Here is a 21,312-nt window from a genome sequence, read left to right as displayed (position 1 = left end):
TTTTGTGGTAGGCGCGATAGCTCAGTAGGTAGAGTGGGGGGATTCGTATTCGTATTTGGTGCGCTAGTGCCCTTTGGTAAGGCATTAATATTCAGTACCAGGTCCTTCGGAGAGGACCTTAAGCTGTCGGTCCTCTGGTTGCTTGCTTACAAGCATTTATGCTTTCTTAGCAATCAGGTAAAAAATTACCACCACCAACCAACTGTGACATGGTTCTATGCAAGCTACTTTGTTTTATAAATTTGGAATATAAATCATTATCTTTGTCTGCCCACAGTCATATTGAATATTTTGAATATTTCAGTTGGTCAGTGTACTGTACATTTTCCCTTTCAAGGTCATAGTCAAATAGAAAACCAGTTGCATCATTCTGTAGTCTGAATGTTTATGCAACAAATAGCATCTGTGAAGTGGGAGGTGCTGTCGGTTGCTGTCGGTTGCAGTTGGTGTCTGCTGTTTGCATTGCACAACCCATTTGATAAATATTTCTTTGTATTGTACTTCTTCATATATGATGCAAATGCATAATATACATTGGTCTGAACATGGAGCTATTATCTGAACATACTCGGTGTCATTCATGGTACTACTATATTCTTCTACCCTGGGAATGTGTTCGATTCTGTTTCATGTCAATACAAAAGAGGTAGTATAAGGGGAACAGTAATCACAACACCAGAAGCATATTACATTTTAGGAGAACCATGTAAAAACTTTGCAAATCACTTTTTAAAATCTTCATTTGGTTTTTGAAAGATATTCTAATTAATTTTGAGATCAGTGTTATTTTAATTCCCCATGCATTAAATATGCTGACAGATTTAAGAGGGGGGGGGGGGTATTTTGGATATTGAGTTTCAGGTCTTTTGACACATTTCTCCAAACTTCATCTCTTTTCTATGATTGTAGATTTTTGCTTAGTCAAGTCTTTGTTGGTTTGATCTGTTTGGTTGTTTCTTTAAAGAAAATTTTCAGTATCTATCCATCCTGAATACTATTGGTGATGTCATCACCATGGCGGATGTTCTTTGTTCATCATGGTCTTACTTTTCTCCTCTCTGTTATTCATGCCTCAAAAAATAAATCAAATCCCAGCTGATATCTTAGACCCAAACATTCCACCCTCTAGTCTTTCTTTCCTTTATCCCTCCCCTTTCATTTTGTCACTTCTGTTCTCTCACTGTCCCACCCCCCCTCCCATCCCCGTTCTCTCTTTCTGTTTTGTTTTTTGTCTCTATCAGACCAAGGAGTTCAGATGCTCTCCTTCCACATCGCCATATCACCATACTTCCTAAATCCCTTCTCATCTCGGTTTTCATTCACCAAAGCTATTTCCTCACCTGGAATAACTCTCCCTAAACCCTGCCTAGCTCAAAATACATTTAAGTTCCATCAGATCTTTCTGCTATATCCCATTCAAGCTTTTGTGGATTTTATCAGAAAACATTTTTCTGTGAATATTTTCAAGATCTCACTCTACTAGTCAAAAGTTCAGAGCCCCAGATATATGACATTCGTTTTGATAAACTGCTACTGGTAGGATATCAATACAGAGTCTCTCAATGATATTGCAATAATCTATGTGGTGTAGAAGCAGTAATTTGAAGATATCAATCCCAACATTTATACATCATAATTCTTTTTATATATATGTTAACGTCCTAAGTCTACAGACCTAGTTGTATTTTTGTAAAAGCTACAATTTTGTATTTGCTCTGTGTTTTGAGGGGGGGATGTAAGAAGGAAGGGGCATCTTGTCTTTCAGCATTGATATTGATAAGTTTTTATACACATGCAGTTTTATCAACCATTGTTGGTGAGGTACTGTTTGTCATAATGCAGATAATTATGTTACTTTGTGAGCTTATAAGTTTTTTCTGCTCCTGCTCGGATCACACCTCAACATCTTGTTAAAATAGATGTGGAATTCCTTTTGTTACAATCATTTCTTTTTGAAAGAAATTTAGGAACACATGTAAACCAATTAATCATGGTCTCAAATTCATTTAGTATTTACTTTATATTTTTCCAACTTATGCCTTTGTGTTTGCTTATTTGTTGTCATCTATTATTGTGTTATTCAATTTTTATCATCTTTTTTGTTGGAGGCCGGCTTGGCATTTTCGTGTTGTCCTCCACCATTGTATTTATGTATTTTTTAAAGTAATTTATTATTTATTGTTTGTATTTGTGTTATATTTAGGCCTATTCTTAATTCAGAAGTTTATCAGAACTTATTACACGAGTTGTGTGAAATTTATCTCACTGTAATTATTCCCTCTCTCTCCCATTCTCTTTGTCTTACTATTAGTTTTCAGGAAGTGGGGATGATGAGACAGACATGCCAGGGATGCCAGTGACATACTCTACACAGTATGAATCGGAGACTCCATCAACTCCTTCAAATAATGCAGGGGTAAGCAGGCATTCATCATGTTGCCATGGTGATGATGTCAACCACAAGGGTTTCCAAGAGAGAGGGTAGATGATGAGGGCAGAGATGAAGATGACCACGTCCAGGGGTGTAGAAGAATATTCTTATTAGTGAATTATAAGGAGAATGTCATGAGGGACACCCTAGTGTATTTTAAGTGCGTAGGGGTGGTTTTGAGGGGGTAGGGGGTAGTGTCTGTGATCATAGGTGAAATTTGATCAATTACAGATGAATGGTAGTCCAAATTTATGTCATTTACTCCATGCTCTCAGTTTACAGAGCTTATAGTTGCATATATTGAAATAATGTGGCTTATGGAGGATGAGTGGGAGGATAAAAAGAGAGGAGTTATTAGGATTCCTTGACTTCAAAAGAACAGTATAGACAGGAGTAGAAGAAATTTGATAGAGGTGCATACATAACAGGGAAAGACATTTTCATCATGGCTGCTGGGGAAGAATATCTTTGCACAAATCAAGTTATAAACATGTTTCATCAGTGGCAATGTAGTTTAAGGAATAATGGGAATAAGAGAGGAGGGAAGGTCAGACAAAGGAAAGTGAGGGAACAACCTATAATAAAATAGATAGTTGTAGGCCAAGGCCTATACGTTTGAGAAAGGAAATAGAAGGTCCTCCCATCCCTGCTTGATAACCTGATATAAGAAGATGCATTGCTGACTGATACAGACTCCCAATAGACTCCTCATCACTTGTTGAGTGGAGTTTAATGACCTAAACCTTGTTCACATTGACTCAAAACCCATCCTCATCAATAGACCAGCATCTCAGGAAATATTTAAGTTAGGCAACAGTGTAAAAACATTGTATCGTATCCCGGGCATGTCTTGATTATTATTCCCTAGCTCAGCAACCTAAGATCTGCAGTATGAACGGGTTTGTACTTTCTAAAGGACTATACATGTATATATTTTCACCTGCACTTTAGATCAGCATCATTTTACAATGCACAATCATTTCAAGGAATTAATTCCTGCTGGGTACACATCTACTTCACCTGGGTTTAGTGAGGCAAATGTAGATTAATGTCATATCAAATTATTAGAATAGCAGTTTGAATTTCATACCTTGTGGTGCAAAGTTCAGAGACCTATCCACTGGACCACAACAGCTCTGCTTCAGGTTCTTTCTTTTAGTATGAACAGGTTCAGTGGTAGATCCCTTACTACGGCTTCATGTTGCAAAGTTCTCTAGTATCAAGGTTACATAAAGCCATCTGACAGAGACATTGGCATGTAACATCTGAATTAGCCATTAGAGATCGTTTGCTCATTGACTGATAGATGGGATGGACAGTAATAGAAACCCAGTCGAGGTTATGTTACCGCAGGCTTCTGTGGTTGGTAACAGCCTTGCTGTAAATTCAAAGCTGGCATATTAACCTCTATGTTTAAAACCCTGTGACATCTGAAAGTTTCCTACCCGAGACCCGACCGAGTCCACTTGCAACCTTGACTGGATTATTGGTGGATTAGCTTCGCGAACGGACCGAGTCCGAAATGTGGTCTGTTTACATCACAGTGTTCATTCCCTCCCCTATCGCCCTATCTGTACTGTTTCGAGCGGCATCCGATTGCTGACACCTTTAAAAGGCGCTCTCGATCTATCTCCGAATAATTCGCGCGCGCTAATTGAAGTTACCCGAGATTCTGAAAGAATGCTGATGATCCCAGCAGTCGTGGGAGATATGATCGACTTGAAAAGGATACGTTTAAAATGCTTCTTTTCACTCAAATCAAAGACTTTATCAATCACAATTCACATGTCGCATGCCGCAAAAACATTCGAAGAACGACGGGGCTGGGGAGGGGATAGCACGCACTATATGACGTAATTTGACAGCTGGCGAACGGACCGAGATAGGTTCGAAAGCTTGTGTGCGTTTACATCTACCAATCGGTGGACCGGGGCCGGCCCGATACCTACCCGAGACTACCTCTGGATGTGGTCTCGGGTAGGTTCGCTAAAAGGTGGCCCGAGGTAGGTTTGGGATGTTTACATCTGATTTCTTTCCGACCCGAGGTAGGCCCCGGGCCGGCCCGAGGTAGGGAATCTCTCAGATGTAACAGGGGTCTATGTTTAAAGCCCTAGATGCCATTGACTTGGTATTATAGACAGGAATGGAACAAGATTGTTGCAATGTAGACAATGAAGATGCATTGTAAATAGCACACATTTGACACAGGGTGTAAGAAAATTTAAGTCATAAAAACTGAATGAAGACAAGTAGAAAAACAGTTTGAAAATTGCAGTCTGTAATAAAGCCTAAAATACTTTTCCTACATACTACACACATTAATGAGCATGCCATTTTTAAAAGGGGACGTCCAGAGTACCAACAAGTACAAATATCAATGATGCATAACGTTCAAAGTAGTAGTAGTAGTAGTAGTAGTAGTAGTAGTAGTAGTAGTAGTAGTAGTAGTAGTAGTAGTAGTAGTAGTAGTAGAAGTAGTAGTAGTAGTAGTAGCAGTGGTAGTAGTAGTATATGTGGAGCGTTGTGGCCCAATGGATTAGTCTCCGGACTCTGAAACAGAGGGTCGTGGGTTCGAATCCCAACCATGGTGTAATTTCCTTCAGCAAGAAATTGATCCACAATGTGCTGCACTCAACCCAGGTGAGGTAAATGGGTACCTAGCACGAATTTGTTCCTTGAAACACAGCGCGCATAACAGCTGCACTGCTAAAGCCAGGGTAATTATGCTGCATATACTGTAGAGCGCTTAGAGACTTCTGACAAAGTAAGTATTAAGTGCTATATAAGCAAGTATAATTATTATTATATTTATCTGTATTAAAAGCATATATACAATAAAATATGGTGGACTGTCCACATTCAGCTTGACTGGCATGGTCATGCTGGTCTTCCATGGGGTCCAAAAGCAGGATAAGTTACCACTTTTTTCCCTGTAATAAAGAGATAAAGAGATGCAAACAGTACAAACTCATAACTGATATCAATCATCAAAATCTTAAATCAGATATCAAAGAATATAAGAGAGTCTTTCTCTGTTTTCTTTTTTGACAGCTACCAGCCAGTGTTCAACCTCCATTGGAGCAGGTAGCGACCATCCTACCAAAGGTTTCCCCTACCACACCCACTGTTCCGGCCACGCCCTCATCACAACCAGCTGTTGTTGTACCTCCTGGATCAGGAATGAAAGGACAGAAAGGAGAAGTGGGCTGGCCAGGAATCAATGGTATCCATGGAAACCCAGGTGTTCCAGGGCCACGTGGTTTTAACGGTTAGTGAAATTTGCAAACTCTAACTAAGGTGGTGGTGCTGACATTAGACAAGAATAGTCAAAAGGATGTAATAAGTTTCAAAAAGATTTCCCTGCACAATTATCTGTAGTGTCCAGCAATGGTGGAACAAATAATAATTTATTCATAGTTGAACAGTTTCTTTGTTGACAAATAATGCTTATCATTTCTAAGAGTAGCAGAAGAAATTCTTAATTCATTTCTGCCTAAAAACCTATGGTGGTATTCTGGAACAGTATCATAACTTTTGTCATTTCTCTCCGAGTTGTGACACCACTATGATTGTCACAAATCGGTACTCTTTTCCCTGTCATATCTCTCTAAGTTCCCACCCATCTTTTTGAAGGCAAACCCATCAAGATCACTGTTAGATCCCAGTGGGAGCCCTCCTTAACAATAGGAAGGCCCGGTGGCATGTGGGGTGTATCCTTAAAACCAGGCACGTGCGCAGGGGGGGGGGTTAAAGGGGTTCAACCACCCCCTCAGATTTTTTGAAAACCTTTTTTTTTTGCTTGTCAAATTTCTATTCAACTCGAAAACCCTCCCCTTTAAAAAATTTGGCTTATGCTACTGCCTAAAGAAGTAGCTGGCATCGTGCAACTGGGCATATATTGATGCACTTAATTAAAGAGACGGGGCCGTGGAGGATTTTTAGAAGAGAGATAGAAAAAAGGGAAAACAGAAAAAAAAGAGTTAATAATTATGTTAGGGCCTAACTAATTGTAGCATGAAAAATATTTTTTTTTGAAATAATCATGGACGATGAGTGAATCTAATACCACAATCAACTCTAAATAATATTGTTTGCTAGACATTTAGTCGGGCAGGGTATCAGGATATTTGGTACATGTACTAAAAGATATGACAAAATGTATGACTGCTAGACCCTGTCAAAAATTTTGGGATATGCATATTTGGATAATGCACATTTAAGAGCCCCTTTATATGCATGCTGAAGAGAAGGGACAGAATCTATGAAAATTTTTATGACAAAAGTTATGACATCCACCAGAAAGATGATGTTTGCGATACTGCTCCTGATGTCTAACTTTTCAAAACCACAAATGAGATATTTCTATGATAAGGAGCCAATATAATCATCCAGTGGCAGCCATCCTCTTTTATTGGCAAAGCTTAATCTAAATTAAGGTTTTTTTAGTGGGAGCTCATTAATTATTTCACAATGTAATTGTTTTCACATACTATTACTTCATTGCTCTGAATCTTTCTCAGGATAAGGATTTTTAAAATATTTTCACTGGAACGCAAATATTAAAAAAAATATTTCCAACTTAATGGAGGCTTTTGTTTTGTGTTTAGCTGATGTGCATACGTAATTAATCGTAACTTAGTGTTATAATGTTTGTATAGTAAATTACATGAAGATAACAAAATTAACTGATTAATATTATTGATGAAAATTTTGTTTGATATGCAAATAATGGAGCTTAGGGGGAGTAGTAAGGCACCTTAACGAAAGCGTGTACAGCGTCTTTGTTTCTAACCCTCCCATTTTAACATGCACAAATCTGTTGGGAATGGAAGAATGCCCTTGTAAATGACATTGAGTAGGGTTCAATCTAAAAGACACTGCACAACTTTTTGTAAGGTGCCTTGAAATACAAAAAGCTTATTTGCTCAATTGTTAAATGCATAATTTAGATTTGCTGTAGAAGAGTTATATTACAGCTCCTAGCATAGAAGCGCATTTCATAGTATTTCATGTGGTCTTTTACTTCTAAACTTGTGCTAGCTATTCGATGTAGAGTCTTCAAGTCTGCATTATGTTATTTCAAGCTTGTGTTTGAATCTGAATCCTCTAAATCTTTATTCAGTGCCTTCTTCAAATTAGCTGAAACTCAAGTTGATTTGAATGTCTTTAGTTGAGATAAAAGCTTGAGATATAACAGGCGATGATAGGTGTACACAAATCTTGTATTTACCAGTTGATATTGAGTTTGCCATTTCCAACCCATTTTCAAGGATGTTTTTGCATAAAATTTTACCATAATGATAAAGAAAAATAACTTTAGTGCACTTTTGATAGAAAAACGCAAAAACATATAGTATACACAGAACAATTTAGCAATCATACCCCGCCCCATGGTTAGAGAATCTTAGTAAAAATATGTGCTATAAGATGTCCTATTAGCACCGCACATCCCTGTGTACCTTGGTATGTGATTCAGGTTCGAATGCAAGTTTGATGCTACAGTTCATACAAGAGTTCTTTTTTCAAATATAATTTGTTTCTATCTAACCAATTGTAATGTAGCCTTATTTTTGCGCTAAAATTTGAATTCGACTTGTCTTTATTGACATATAACCTTTTTGTTGTTTCTAATTATCTGTAATGCAGATGTGTAACATGTGATTTCCATGGATCTATTATCGAAATTTATTTATAAACTTATTTGAACCAGACTTAATAACTTCATGAACAGCGCATCTATTAAAAACGTGCACTATGAAGCTCTCAATAGCAAGACATTGATTGTGATATGGTGTGGATCCAAGTAGAAAAAATATTAATGTTTAAAGTAGATTTGTATTTAAATTGCTTTAAAAAGTAACTTTTCTTGCTCTGATTTCAATGTTGTGTGTTGTGGTCTGTTCCGTGCCCTAACCATTTAATCTAACAAACCTTTAGGTGACCCAGGACCACAGGGGCCAGAAGGACCAGTGGGGCCTAAGGGACAGAAAGGTAAGTTATAAATGCTCGTGAGGGGTATAAATAGTGCTCTGTGTAAACTTGTTATGTAAGTTACTTTAACATGGTGATATGACAATATTGATCAGTACACAAAATATGATGTGGAAATTAGGATCTCACTTCATGTAAGAAAACGTTACAGCAGGGAGGTAAAATGAAGTGTGAAAACATCCCCTTCATTGCTTCTAATGATGTAAAGCTGTGAGGCTGGAAAATTATGTTTACCATCAATATCAATGATTTATGACACATCGTACATCAATGAACTGCAATGGATTTTACTTGCTAAGTCATTGGAGAACTAGACAAAAATCTAGCCCCTGTGAAGAAAGATTTGAAATTTTGAAGAAAAATAAATCATAAGTAGGAAAATATCTGCTGGTGTATATTATAAAGCTGATATAAATCTGAAAATAAAATGTGGATGGGAAATGTGTCATGCCTGCCATGTGGGATGAAATGAAGCCGGAATACCCAAGAGGTGTTCATATAGGTCAGGATGTTATTTAGAGGGTTCTATCTCTAGATACTCGTCATCTCATCGGTCCTTCTAATGGTGTTTTGATTCCATCAATTCATCCTATCTATGTCCATCTCCCCCAGCTATCATCTTCATCATCATCATGTAAGAAACCATCTAAAAAAGAAAAATGACTCCAGATGGATTGTTCCACATCTGCATCCATTTAATATCCAATCACCCAAATCGCTCTCCTCCTTCCTCTTTATGGGTGCTCAGTTTACAGATAAAGAGATATGTTATTGGGACTGTGTTACAAGAATCAAGTTTGAATTCATAGTACTAGTAAATTCTGAGTTGCTATAGTCAAATATTCCACTCTTTTTACAGTGTATCAATGAGAAAATATGGTTAGACACCTAGTAAATAGAAAGTCTTTGCCGCAATCTTTGGCCTGTTGCATTAAAGTTACCATTATGGTAACTTTACCTTGCAAAGTTAACTTGCACGGAATCCTTGATTATGATTGGCTGTTGATCAGTGTTGCCATGGTAGTTACCAATTTTATGTAACTGGACCCTGATGAGTATAATTCACAGCAGCCTCCCTGTATTCCTCTATGCTCAAATGGGAGGATTGAAAATAAATAAAGATGCTTTGGGGATTCCTTCTGAAAAAAATCTAGCTCGCTCTTTTGTTTCCTAGAATATGTAACACCCCCCCCCCCCCCCGTAAAGATGAAAACAAATTTTAATCCTGGTGTTTGCAGATTATCAAGCCAACTGCAGCCAACAGAATATTTAAAATCCTTATCTTTATATATATTGGTTCCCGGATCTTTAATACATTTCTCTTTACCATTGCTGTTTTTATGTCACTTTTAATTTGTCATCTTTAATTTTTTCTTTTACTCACGAATATGTTCCTTAACTTTTATACTTGTATTAATCAATTTATTTGTTCTAACAATTGTGCCTTCTGGTGAAGTTGTACTTACAAAATGCATGACATTATATTCATTATTCAGCGGCAATAATTAAACATGTATCTAAAACGAAATATAATCCTTATAACAAAACATAACCTTTCATATTACAGACATGAATTCCTGTAGATATATATATCTTTAGTCAATGTTATTTAAATGGAGTCATACTTATTGAATATGTAGTTATTTTCATGATCTATTTTTCCTCCTTTAATATGATTTGTGATTCATTTTCCTAATTTCTCCTTACACTCTAACCTTTTCTTGAAACTGTCCTTCATTTGTTCCATCATGTATCATCATTGGAAATTCATTTGATCATGGACCCTATGAGAATCCATTATATCAGTCACAAATCATTCCATTTCATTATCCATATTATAATGTATATATCATCAACAGCTTTCTCATCAACGTCATCACTATTCATATTATCATTGGTATTATGATATAATGTTTAGTTTTCTTACTGGATCCAACAAATTTGATAAATTTGTCTTTTTGCAGATAATAAGCAATTCTGCAATATAAGTTAATTACTTCTTGGGTATTTTGGGGAAAACACTCTGTGCAATATTCTATGGATGAAATTGAAGCAATGTCAATAAATTACATACAGGTACTTTTGCCAGATTGGAAATTCATGAAAGAAAATCTCCTGATTTGTATTAATACACTGATATTTTTCTCATACAGCTGGATTAAATACTGATAATTGATTTGAATACAGTCTATATATATTTTTCATTATGAACTATGCTATACGTTAAGTACTTAATTTTCACCCATTTTATTTCCAACATTTTAAGTTCAATTTTACCCAAAAGTAGTCGGGTTAAGGTCATTTACATTCTTGTCCTATATTCTTACCAGGTGACTTAGGAGATGCTGGTCCTACGGGACCTGTTGGTGAGGAGGGGTTACCGGGTGTGGCCGGTCCTCCTGGTGACCCGGGCATCAAGGGAGAGCATGGTGTTCAAGGAATGGCTGGGCAGAAAGGAGAAAAGGTGAGCTTTTATTGAATGTGATGTAATCATAGATGAATATTTCTGAAGATGTCATTAATATCATTTTATATGTTTCTTATCCACATATTCTTCAGATTAATTGCATATTCTTGTTCTTATTTTTTCAACCAAGGGAGAGCCTGGAGTAGGTGTCCCTGGTCCTCCTGGTGCTGTACCAACCCTCAGTCTTGAAGAAATGATGCTTCTTAAAGGTGAAAAGGTGGGTTTAAAACATTGCATTTCATATGCTTTCTGGTTTTGTGACAGTAAAATATACCTCATTTACTTTTTTTTTATAAATTCAATAATAAGGTTATTTTAGTGCCTGCAGAAAAGACTTCTGTGGAGCTGTTTTGTGGTACTTCATATTTGTACAGTGCGTCCTAGAAAAAACAAAACCGAGATTTAGCAATCATTTATCATAACTTAATCATAAATAGAATAGACAAATGACCTACCAATTTAAAGCTTAAAATCTCCTCTTTCATCTGATATTACTTAGGTTATTTCTTATTCACGCATGAGTGAGCAAAAACAATTTGAAGAAAGGATACCAAAACTCATTTGGCGGGGGTATCTGGATTTCAAAAAGAAAACCTAATTTCTGAAAAGCTCAATATCTGTTCTTTAATTTGGTACCTCAATTACAGAAAATGGTCAAGAAATTCTGGTCATTTGAAGTAAGGCTTGTATTTCAAAAATTTCACGAGATAAACGTGTTTTCACCGGTTTCCCACAGAAGCTATCGCATGGTGAACAAAAGATTTAATGCATGGCTGATAGTCAACTAAATGGAGTGTCTAGTGAGTTTGAACGCCAGCCTGGAGAACCTCTTCATTTTATGAAATTATTGAAATTCAAGCCTTATTTCAAATGACCAGAACTTTGTTATTTCTTGACCATTTTCTGTAATTTAGGTATCAAATTAAAGAGCAGATATTGAACTTATCAGAAATGTGGTTTTCTTTTCGAAACCCAGATAACCCCCGCCAAATGCGTTTTTGATATCCTTTCTTCAAATTGTCTTTGCTCACTCATGCGGGATTAAGAAATAATCTAAGTAATATCAGATGAAAGAGGAGATTCTAAGCTTTAAATTGGTAGGTCATTTGTCTATTTTATTTATGATTAAGTAATGATAAATGATCGCTAAATCTCAGTTTCGTTTTTTCAGGGACGCACTGTATAGTTCAGGCAATATGACCAAGTGACATTTCTTAAAAGTCTATAAATGATATGATTTGTATAAGCACATTCTCTTTAAATGTAAGTCCATTTGCAGACAAATTTCATTTGAAATATTACTTATCTGTATCCAAGTCGACAATTTTTTTAGAAATTTACTCTTATTTCAACTTTCATTGTTCCCCTCTTAATAGGGAGATGAAGGGTTAATGGGTCCACCAGGTGAACAGGTAAGCAAAATTTAATTGTTCATTTATTTATCACTGTAATTTTCATTTTTTATTTTCAATTATATTCACTAAAACATTTAATGATTTTTTTTATTTTTTTTTATTTTTTGAAATGTTTTGATTATTAATATTAATGTATTTGCAGGGTGTTGGAGGACCACAAGGAGTAAAAGGAGATACTGGTGAACCAGGGCCACAAGGGCAAAAAGGAAATAAGGTGAGCTTCCTTCTTACAAAATCATTTTATTTCATCATTATCATTGACATAGTCACTTAGAATATTCATTTTTTGGTTCTGAAATACTGGATTGCTCATAATAAAATGTCTAATACTTTTTTTAAAAAAATACTTGGTCGTCATAATCCACTTCCCACATCTCGATATCCACAATTCCTTTCTTCCATCATATCTCTTTTATCTTTTCTATCATTTGTCTATTTTAGTATAATGAAGTAAGAATCATTTGTATAGTGAATTAGGACCTGCAAGGGCTCGCTAGTCCTCAAGCTATGCTTTTCTTGGAGCCCTGTCAAGCTCTGTCCTGAAACTATTTGCTTTGTCATGTACTTGCATAATTATCTCAATTAAATCAATCAAATCAAATGAAATAAAGAGAAGGACAAAACTGGGGATTAATTCCACTTAGAATTCTGTTATCTTTCTCAGCTTTCCTGTTTTTTATTTATTGAATTTGAGCTATATAACCTTTAAAGTCTTGTTTATTTGTATGTTGTTTGTAGGGTGAAGTAGGTGTAGGTTTGATTGGAATGCAAGGTAAACCTGGTAAAGAAGGACCAAAAGGAGAGCCTGGACCAAGGGGGCCACCGGGACCTTCATCTCTTGATGTAAGTAACAACTTCTACAATCTATCTTTATTCTACTTTACTTGAGGTGTGGAGGAGATCTCCGGGATTTTTTTATGTGTTATTTGTTGTCCATACGTGATGTAAACCTTGAGTTTTATCTTTACTGTGTATTGATCTGCATATACCATATACATAGGCCTAATGTTTTTCTATTTGTCTTTACTTGGTAGATACATGTAATCAATCAGCAATGATAGTGTTACATGAATAAAAGCTAATTGAGTCCATAATAAACAATATTTTATGACTACAAATACTCATTATGGTAGAATTACTTGATAAATCATGTGTTTACCAAACTTTTCCAAATTTTTTAACATTTTCCATATTTTGTCACTCTCCACTATTTGCAGAGTTTTATAGAGGGATCTGGACTGGAGATGATTGCTGTAAGTGTGCACATTCTTCCTTGTATTCATGGCCTCCATAATGACTTCAATATATCTTGCATATTCATAGTATAATCAAATTAATGTGCTTAAGTATTAAGATGGGTAGTAATCTGCCATATTATACAATGTGGGTGAATAAAATGCTAACCAGAATTTTATGATTTCTTTTGAAGAAACTGTCAAATCTATAAAATTCATATTCATAAAATTTATATTTTTTGAAAGAATAATTTATGAGCTTAGCAAGAATGCATGGAAGTAGGTTCCTATGACCAAGCATCACTGAATATATTTTTTCTTCTAAAAAAAGGTGATGCAGAATAGCAGGTGTTTCACTTTACACATTGAAAAGGTAAATGTAAATGTGAGACATTGGAGGATGTGATCGTACATTTGCTCTGTCATTATTAATTTCATAAAAGAGTTATAAAAACAAGTTTGTAGTAATAGTTAAAAGCTACTGATATCATTCAATTTGAATGGCTGATATTTAATTGTTATAGAAATTGTACATTTGGTCTTAGAAGAAGTTTTCATTAAACAGGATCGTGATGTGCTGTACCTCCTCAGGGGAGAGGGGAACTACAATCAGAGATATTTCAGGTACATTCTGTTTGCATGTCATATACTTACAGGGGCCACCTGGCTTGCCCGGTTCTCCTGGCCGTCCTGGTGCTATGGGACCCCGTGGACCCGAAGGTGCACCGGGTATAGTGGGAGTTCCTGGTATGGATGGTGCTCCAGGAAAACCTGGACCTCCAGGTTTGGATGGAAGACCTGGACCTAAGGGAGAACCTGGTGGTCTGACTGAGAAGGAGATCATGGATGAGATAGCTAACTTGACTGCTGAGTTTGAGATGGAGGGAATGCCAGGAATGGATGGCTTTAATGGTTCAAGAGGTCCTCCAGGTATACCGGTAAGTGGCATTTATTAGAGTGATGGTGAGGGTGGTACCATTGAAGGTATTTTTGTAGGTGTTGGTGATGATGATGATGATTTTGACGGTGTTGATGATGATGGTGGTGATGATGATGATGATGATGATGATGATGATGATGATGATGATGATGATGATGATAATGATGATGATTGTGATGAAAAGGATGATGATGGTGATGGTAGTATTGAATTTTTATGATCGTTGAATAAAATCAATATAGGTCAATTTATCTATACCAATTTTTAAAATGTTCCCAGGTAAAGGATCTTGACGTCTCCCTTATTCTTTTCCTGTTATCTGATAATTATTATTGAATTTCATTGTATTAATGGATATGATTTGATTATATGCAGGGTGTTATGGGTCCTAAAGGAGATCCTGGTATGGATGGATATCCAGGAATGAAAGGTGAAAGGGTAAGTTATTATCTTCTACAAATAGATCCTTTTTCCAAATAGATAACAGAAATCACTGTATATGGTTCCTGCCAAACTGAAGATGTGTACAGTAGATATATCTACAATAGCACAATGCTAGGCTTATTTTAGCTTCTGTAGAGAATGTAGAGAAGATGATATTTCTGGTCTTCCAAAATATTTTCTTCATGAACTTAAATATTTGATAACGTTTTATGGATGCCATCATAATCTGATTCCTATAATCCATTAGCTAAAACAATAACTTGCCATGAATTGATAAATATCTTTTTGAAATGCTGTCTTTCCTTGAAGTGATATTAAGAGAATTGGTTTTACTCCTCACAAAATCATCAATGTTTCTACAGGAAGTGGAATTCCCCTTAGATGAAACTTCTAAATAATGACATATACTTTTTGATGTTCAGTAATTAATACAAATATAGTTTTCATTTTGTATTTGTAGATGGGATTTATCATTTATCATTTTATGTGTAGCCTTCAGTCTTTCCAGATATTTCATTAAAGAAAAATGCCAGTAGTTGCAGTAAGCCCTGGTTTCTTGAGAAATTCTGTAATACAAGGCTTAGTTGTCAGTATATCATCGAGGATCTAGATCTGGTACTGAACTTTGTGAAATCTTGAAATCTACGCTAAAAAATGTTCACAGTGAAGATCACCAACACAGATAAGCGCACGTGGGACAGTGTATAATTATTGCTCTGAATGTCGGGCCTGACGTTTGACCCGAATCCTGTGCTTATTTGCTGATTTCTCAGCAATTACACAATTTCTTCCAGAATCCTGTGGCACATAAGTTTTATTTATACAAACAGACACTTTGGTGGTCTTTTCATTGGATTCTGTATGAACTCATTTTGATATCGTTACCAAAACTGGCATTTACCTTTAAACTGTTCAATCTGTTTTTTCTGATTTGACAGGGACCATCTGGTCCACCTGGAGTTGAGGGAGCAGAGGGATTGAAGGTAAATTATCTTTCACTTCTATTCATTAATAGAAACCTGGGAGAGATGGCAGAGGGATAATTGAATTAGTTAGAAGAGAAAAGCAGTGGGGCTAAAAAAATTTGTTGAAAGGTATTAAGTGGAGAAAGAAAACAAAATTATTCGTTATCTAATGTATTAAATTACCCAAAGGGAGAGAGATAGCTAGAGAAAGGAAGAGGAAATGGAAAGATAAGGTTGTGCATATTTATTTCTTTTTTATTCTTCATTGTGCATTTATGTTTTTTTGTAAACTAAATAATTTAAACTGACTTTTGTTGGATTGCTACCTTTGGGAATGGAGAAAGCACAACATTTGATACAGGCAAACAAGGATCTCATGACCAGGGAAATAATATATTTGTAAAATGCTTAGAGACAATGTTGGAATGTATGAAGTACTATGTAAAAGCTATGTATTATTAATAGTTGTTGACCATTTCTTTCTCTAGGGTGAACCTGGTCAGAATGGTATACCAGGTGTACCGGGCATTGCTGGGATACCAGGAGAACCAGGACAGAATGGAGCCAGGGGTCCACCAGGACCAGCAGGACCCCCTGGACCTCCAGGAGCATCTCCACTTCTACCTCCAGGCTTCCCATGGAGCAATACAGCTCTGGTGAGTAATTCACCTTGAAACTTCACCTGTTGATTTCTTTTTATAAAATCTATTTTGTATAAAAATCATTTATATTATTGTCTGTCATTTAAATCAATATTTGCCACAAATGATGTTTGAATATTTATTTTTCATCATAAAGATCTTGAAGGTTAATTACTGATATTTTTTCTATTTTTGATCATTGATATTCAAGTTTGTTTAATACAATGTTTATAAGAATTTTTATCAGATTGATAGAGCAATTCAAGTCGTTATCATTACAATTTGTATGTCACAATTGCTTCATGTCTTAGTGTTGTAGGTTTCATGGTACACCATGTATCATGGGCAAGTGTTGGTCCTGAAAAGGACCACCCAAACTTGAAGTTTCAACAAGTGTGTTCTTGTCATCTTCAGGACAATGTTCTTGTCGTCTTCAGCAGAGTTTGGGTGATCCATCTCAGGACCAACACTTGCCTAAGAAAGATACATGGTGTACCATGAAACCTACTATACCATTCTTCTTCACCATGGAAACCTTCAGAAGTTATATGCTTCTTGTATTTCCTCCCCCCACCTGTCACCTTCTCTGTAATCTCAATTCTTATCTATAGAATCAAGACCAAGAAGGAAGTGCTGATGGAAGTGGAGCTTGGAGTGGAACTCTACCGCCTGTAAGTTAAATTGCTTTCATCCCCAAAGACTAAAAGAGTGCACCCCAAAAATCTCTTACCCAGTGGGTTGATTTTCTTACGTGTGATTTTTTCTACAGTCATTTTTAATGTTATCCTTTACCCATGTGTATTTGTACCTTGTTAATTATAAGAAATAAAATTGTTTCTATCAATATTTGTTGATCGATAAGGTTTATCGTATCCAGGTTCCACTATGTGTAAAGTGCAGGTCATCATACATGCAGAAAAACAAATGTTTCAAGATGTCATTGTTGCCTGTCGAAATCAAAATGCAGATCTGCAAAGTGCAGATTTATTTAATCATGATAATCATGATAATTTCATTTGACACTCTGTAGACTGTCAAGGCTTGTGACTTATTAATAACATCATGATAACCTTGATTGTTATGAGTTTCAAATAATATACACACTTTATTTTCCAATGTCCTTGTTGCAGTACATGGTTGGAGATCCTGGTCCACAAGGTCCCCCTGGACCAGAGGGAATGCAGGGAGAACCAGGACTAGTAGGAGAACCAGGAATTCCAGGAGAGCCAGGAACACCAGGGATGCCTGGTCCTATTGGAGAGATGGGAGCGAGAGGGTTACAAGGACCAATGGGATTGCAGGTTAGTGCAGAGCTACCAAGTGTCACGCATTATGAGTGAGACTCAAGCATTTTGGACTCTTGTTCATCCCCTCAAATCTCTGTCTCACGCAACTATCGCAGCCTATCCCCATATACATTGTACACAATGTCTGTGATCTCACTCAGATTCACAGAAAATCCCCCGCATAGCTGGTCTTTGAACTTGGCATCTCTGTTAGTGCGTGAATTGTATCACTTTTATTAAGCATAGTTTTTTTTACACAAGTGTTCATTGGCTGGTTACATTGGACGTAATGTGCTTCATTAAATAAAACATTTGAGGGTTCTTCTATGTTTGAATTCTATTGCATAAAGCTTGTTTTTAATAACAGAAATGCTCTGAGTCACTCAAATAGCAAGATTTATGAGGTTACAACAATATCCTTAATCTAAATGGATGTCTTTATCTACAGCTTTCTATTCCATTTTCATATATTTTGGATGCAATAGCAGGATAGAAAGGTTTTTGACTTGGAATATATGAAGTGTTGTCATGTAGATAGATCAATAAGAAAAAGACTTGAACAAAATGTTGACAGTCACTAGTTTGCAGTACATATCAACATCATGTCTTTTTATTCAATCCTTGTCTACAGGGAGAGAATGGTACGGATGGATCACCAGGACCTAAGGTAAATAACAGTCATCTTTTTAAGTCATTTTACATTTTAAATCCAACTGTGTGTCAGCTTAGAGGAACTTAATTGTATTTTTTATAATTTAATTTGTTTTATAGGGTGATACTGGAGTTGCTGGACCTCCTGGTCTGCCAGGAAGAGATGTAAGTATTGTTTCATTCTTTATATTCCTCACTTTCATCCTTTATCTTACTTTTGAATTAATGTATTTTTCGTTATACAATTTTCATGTTTTGCTTCTTTCTTCTATATGTGCAATAGGAACATTTGGCACTGTTTATTTTTCATATTAGTGTAAGTGAGAATTATTGTTTTCTCCTTCAATGTCTGAAACCATAGATAAACTTAATGTAGGGTCTGAAATTTGATAATGAATTCTTCAGTTGATTCTTGCTAAGAAATAAGTCAATGAGTAAGGAAGGTATGTCTTTATAATGTCTTAATTTTTTACCCTTGGTGATTCTCTTGATATTTTGCATATGTTCATATTGATCTATCGATATTCAGCATTTGTCTGAAATTCTGTTTATTTTCTCTCTTATTCATTCAGGGTGTACCAGGACCACGCGGTTTAGGTGTCCAGGGTCCACCAGGAGATCGTGGTCTTCCAGGACCAAGAGGAATCCAAGGATTGAAAGGAGATCCAGGAGAACAAGGACCACCTTGTGAAATACCACCAGAAATACTTGCCTTGTCTGAGGTAAGTCTTCCTGTAAAAACAGTTTGCTATCTTACTTTGTATTTTCTATTTATCATAGAAGTATTTTGTCTTCACATTGATACTCACAATCATACGAGTTTTGTCATTATGGCAAGTTGATTGTCAGATAGAGACCTTCTTTTTATCCTGCATGGTTTTATAATCTTCACAATTTGACAAACATACGCTAAATCAAAACCTTAAATCAAAGGAATAATTAATTTGTTGGGCGATTAAGACAAGAAATAAGATATTGTTTTTTTGTTGAAAAAGGAAATTTTTTTGGAGAAAAATGAATATCTTATTTCATACGCTACACATTTTTTACATTATTTTTTAGAAGCACAGTATTTAGCCTCGGCAAATAATTCAGCACATTGATCTTGTAAAATTCATGATAGATTTACCTCTGCCTAAGATCAATAAGATCACCAGTAATAATTGTACAACATGTTTCTTCTTATAGCGCTATGGTGGAATGGGTTCAGGAGACATGGGTGGAGGCATGATGACCAGGGCGCCACAGGAATTATCTGGTGTAAAAGGAGATAAGGTAATGATCCTCAATACTATGGCTATTTCACAAAATGTACATGATTATTTGATATTTGATTCATACAATGCCTTAATGTAGATGGAGTATTCATAGGAAATCTCAAATCGTGTGAGAACATCATCAGATTGTTCCAAGGGGAAATAAGAGTTTCTGGATTCCAAGACTACTTCTATATCAACTGAGCTACCATGTCTTGTTTTCTTGTGACCTCTTCAGTATTGTCCATTTTGTCAACATTGTATGTCTATTCCAAAGCAGCTTCGTTGTTTATACCCACTTTTTCTGGGATAAAATAAGGGAGCCTTTTTCTTACATGTTTACTCTTGATATTTTTTCATGCAGGGTGATATAGGATTTGATGGTGTACCTGGTATGGATGGTCAGAAAGGAGCTAAAGGTTATCCTGGTCCTAGAGGACCGGTTGGTGTAGGAGGAGCTAAAGGAGATAATGTAAGTCTCAAGTTTTCTTTCATTTAATCCATCGACTACTGAATTCTGTAAGTTCTATAGACTGTGCACAGGGACTCAATTTTAGTAGTCAGTGGGTTAATATAAAATGTAATTGATACAGTATTATTCATATTTACATTGCAGTCATACAGTGTCTTTACATGTTATATTTTATGTAATGTTTTGTAAAAAGATGTGTATTTAAATTGAGTCCTTACCCCCCAATCATCTTATTCAAATGAAACAAACTTTCTATTAGAAAGAAACTTTTATCATTCAATTTCACAAATATAGGGAACCAAAGGAGACAAAGGTGAGAAAGGATCAGGTGGTTTCCCAGGACCAAGAGGAGTTAAAGGAGATAAGGTAAGCAATATTATATCACTATGTAGAAAGAAACTAAAAACATTACTACTAGGTCCCATATAGTAACAATGAGACAGTAAATGTAAAGCAAATGATATATAATTACCGAATTCACAATAAAGAATTATCTACATGATATGGAATCCACATTGTTATTTGCTGAGTAATAAAATATAGCAATTTAAAAAAAAAGCCTTTGAAGGAACACGTATACTTTGAACCTGTTATCTTACCACTTTCATAAGTTAAACATTCTACCATCCCACTGCTGCCACCAATTAATATTGTGTATATACTTTCTTGAACAGAAGAAAGATAAATTCTCTTTTATTTATCCTTGAGAGGGTTGATAGGGATTAATCTGATTGTAGCTTATATAATCAGCCTTCGCACATTGAAATGTTGTAGAAATATATGATGAAATAATTTTCATTGAAGTAATTTTCTGGTATTTTTTACTTGCAGGGTGATATGTTTGTCCCAACTGAAGAAGAGATGCTAATGTTGAAAGGTGATGGGGGAGAGAAAGGTAAAAGAGGAAAGAAAGGACTTAAAGGCCAGTTTGGTATCCCAGGAAGACCTGTAAGTAAAATATCTTTGACCTTCCTGAAATTATTTATTGTAATTTTATTCTAGATTTCATAAGAATATTGATTTTGTTCAGTGATCATGACTTGAGCAGTACATGTACATGAAGTGAATTAAGAATAGAGAAGAGTGGGGCCAAGCATAAAATATGTTAATCATTTGAT

The 21,312-nt window shown here is 35.8% G+C and overlaps 1 protein-coding gene across 1 annotated transcript in view; it reads left to right on the top strand.

Annotated features, from left to right (window-relative positions):
* LOC121428770 (collagen alpha-1(I) chain-like) overlaps positions 1 to 21,312 on the top strand; it is a 63,956-nt gene that overhangs the window by 27,964 nt on the left and 14,680 nt on the right. The window contains exons 4-25 of the mRNA XM_041625593.1: positions 2,312 to 2,416; positions 5,483 to 5,699; positions 8,369 to 8,422; positions 10,753 to 10,886; positions 11,020 to 11,106; positions 12,266 to 12,301; positions 12,447 to 12,518; positions 13,043 to 13,147; positions 13,522 to 13,557; positions 14,196 to 14,477; positions 14,855 to 14,917; positions 15,862 to 15,906; positions 16,377 to 16,544; positions 17,141 to 17,200; positions 17,660 to 17,830; positions 18,447 to 18,482; positions 18,587 to 18,631; positions 19,039 to 19,188; positions 19,655 to 19,741; positions 20,087 to 20,194; positions 20,489 to 20,560; positions 21,026 to 21,142. Of these exons, the coding sequence (XP_041481527.1) occupies positions 2,312 to 2,416; positions 5,483 to 5,699; positions 8,369 to 8,422; positions 10,753 to 10,886; positions 11,020 to 11,106; positions 12,266 to 12,301; positions 12,447 to 12,518; positions 13,043 to 13,147; positions 13,522 to 13,557; positions 14,196 to 14,477; positions 14,855 to 14,917; positions 15,862 to 15,906; positions 16,377 to 16,544; positions 17,141 to 17,200; positions 17,660 to 17,830; positions 18,447 to 18,482; positions 18,587 to 18,631; positions 19,039 to 19,188; positions 19,655 to 19,741; positions 20,087 to 20,194; positions 20,489 to 20,560; positions 21,026 to 21,142 (2,250 nt within the window). The remainder of the gene's footprint in view (positions 1 to 2,311; positions 2,417 to 5,482; positions 5,700 to 8,368; positions 8,423 to 10,752; positions 10,887 to 11,019; positions 11,107 to 12,265; positions 12,302 to 12,446; positions 12,519 to 13,042; positions 13,148 to 13,521; positions 13,558 to 14,195; positions 14,478 to 14,854; positions 14,918 to 15,861; positions 15,907 to 16,376; positions 16,545 to 17,140; positions 17,201 to 17,659; positions 17,831 to 18,446; positions 18,483 to 18,586; positions 18,632 to 19,038; positions 19,189 to 19,654; positions 19,742 to 20,086; positions 20,195 to 20,488; positions 20,561 to 21,025; positions 21,143 to 21,312) is intronic.

The sequence above is a fragment of the Lytechinus variegatus genome, chromosome 1 (assembly GCF_018143015.1).
Source record: "Lytechinus variegatus isolate NC3 chromosome 1, Lvar_3.0, whole genome shotgun sequence".
Classification (NCBI taxonomy): domain Eukaryota; kingdom Metazoa; phylum Echinodermata; class Echinoidea; order Temnopleuroida; family Toxopneustidae; genus Lytechinus; species Lytechinus variegatus.
Note: the sequence above shows the minus strand (reverse complement) of the source record. Positions and strands in the feature narration are given on the sequence as shown.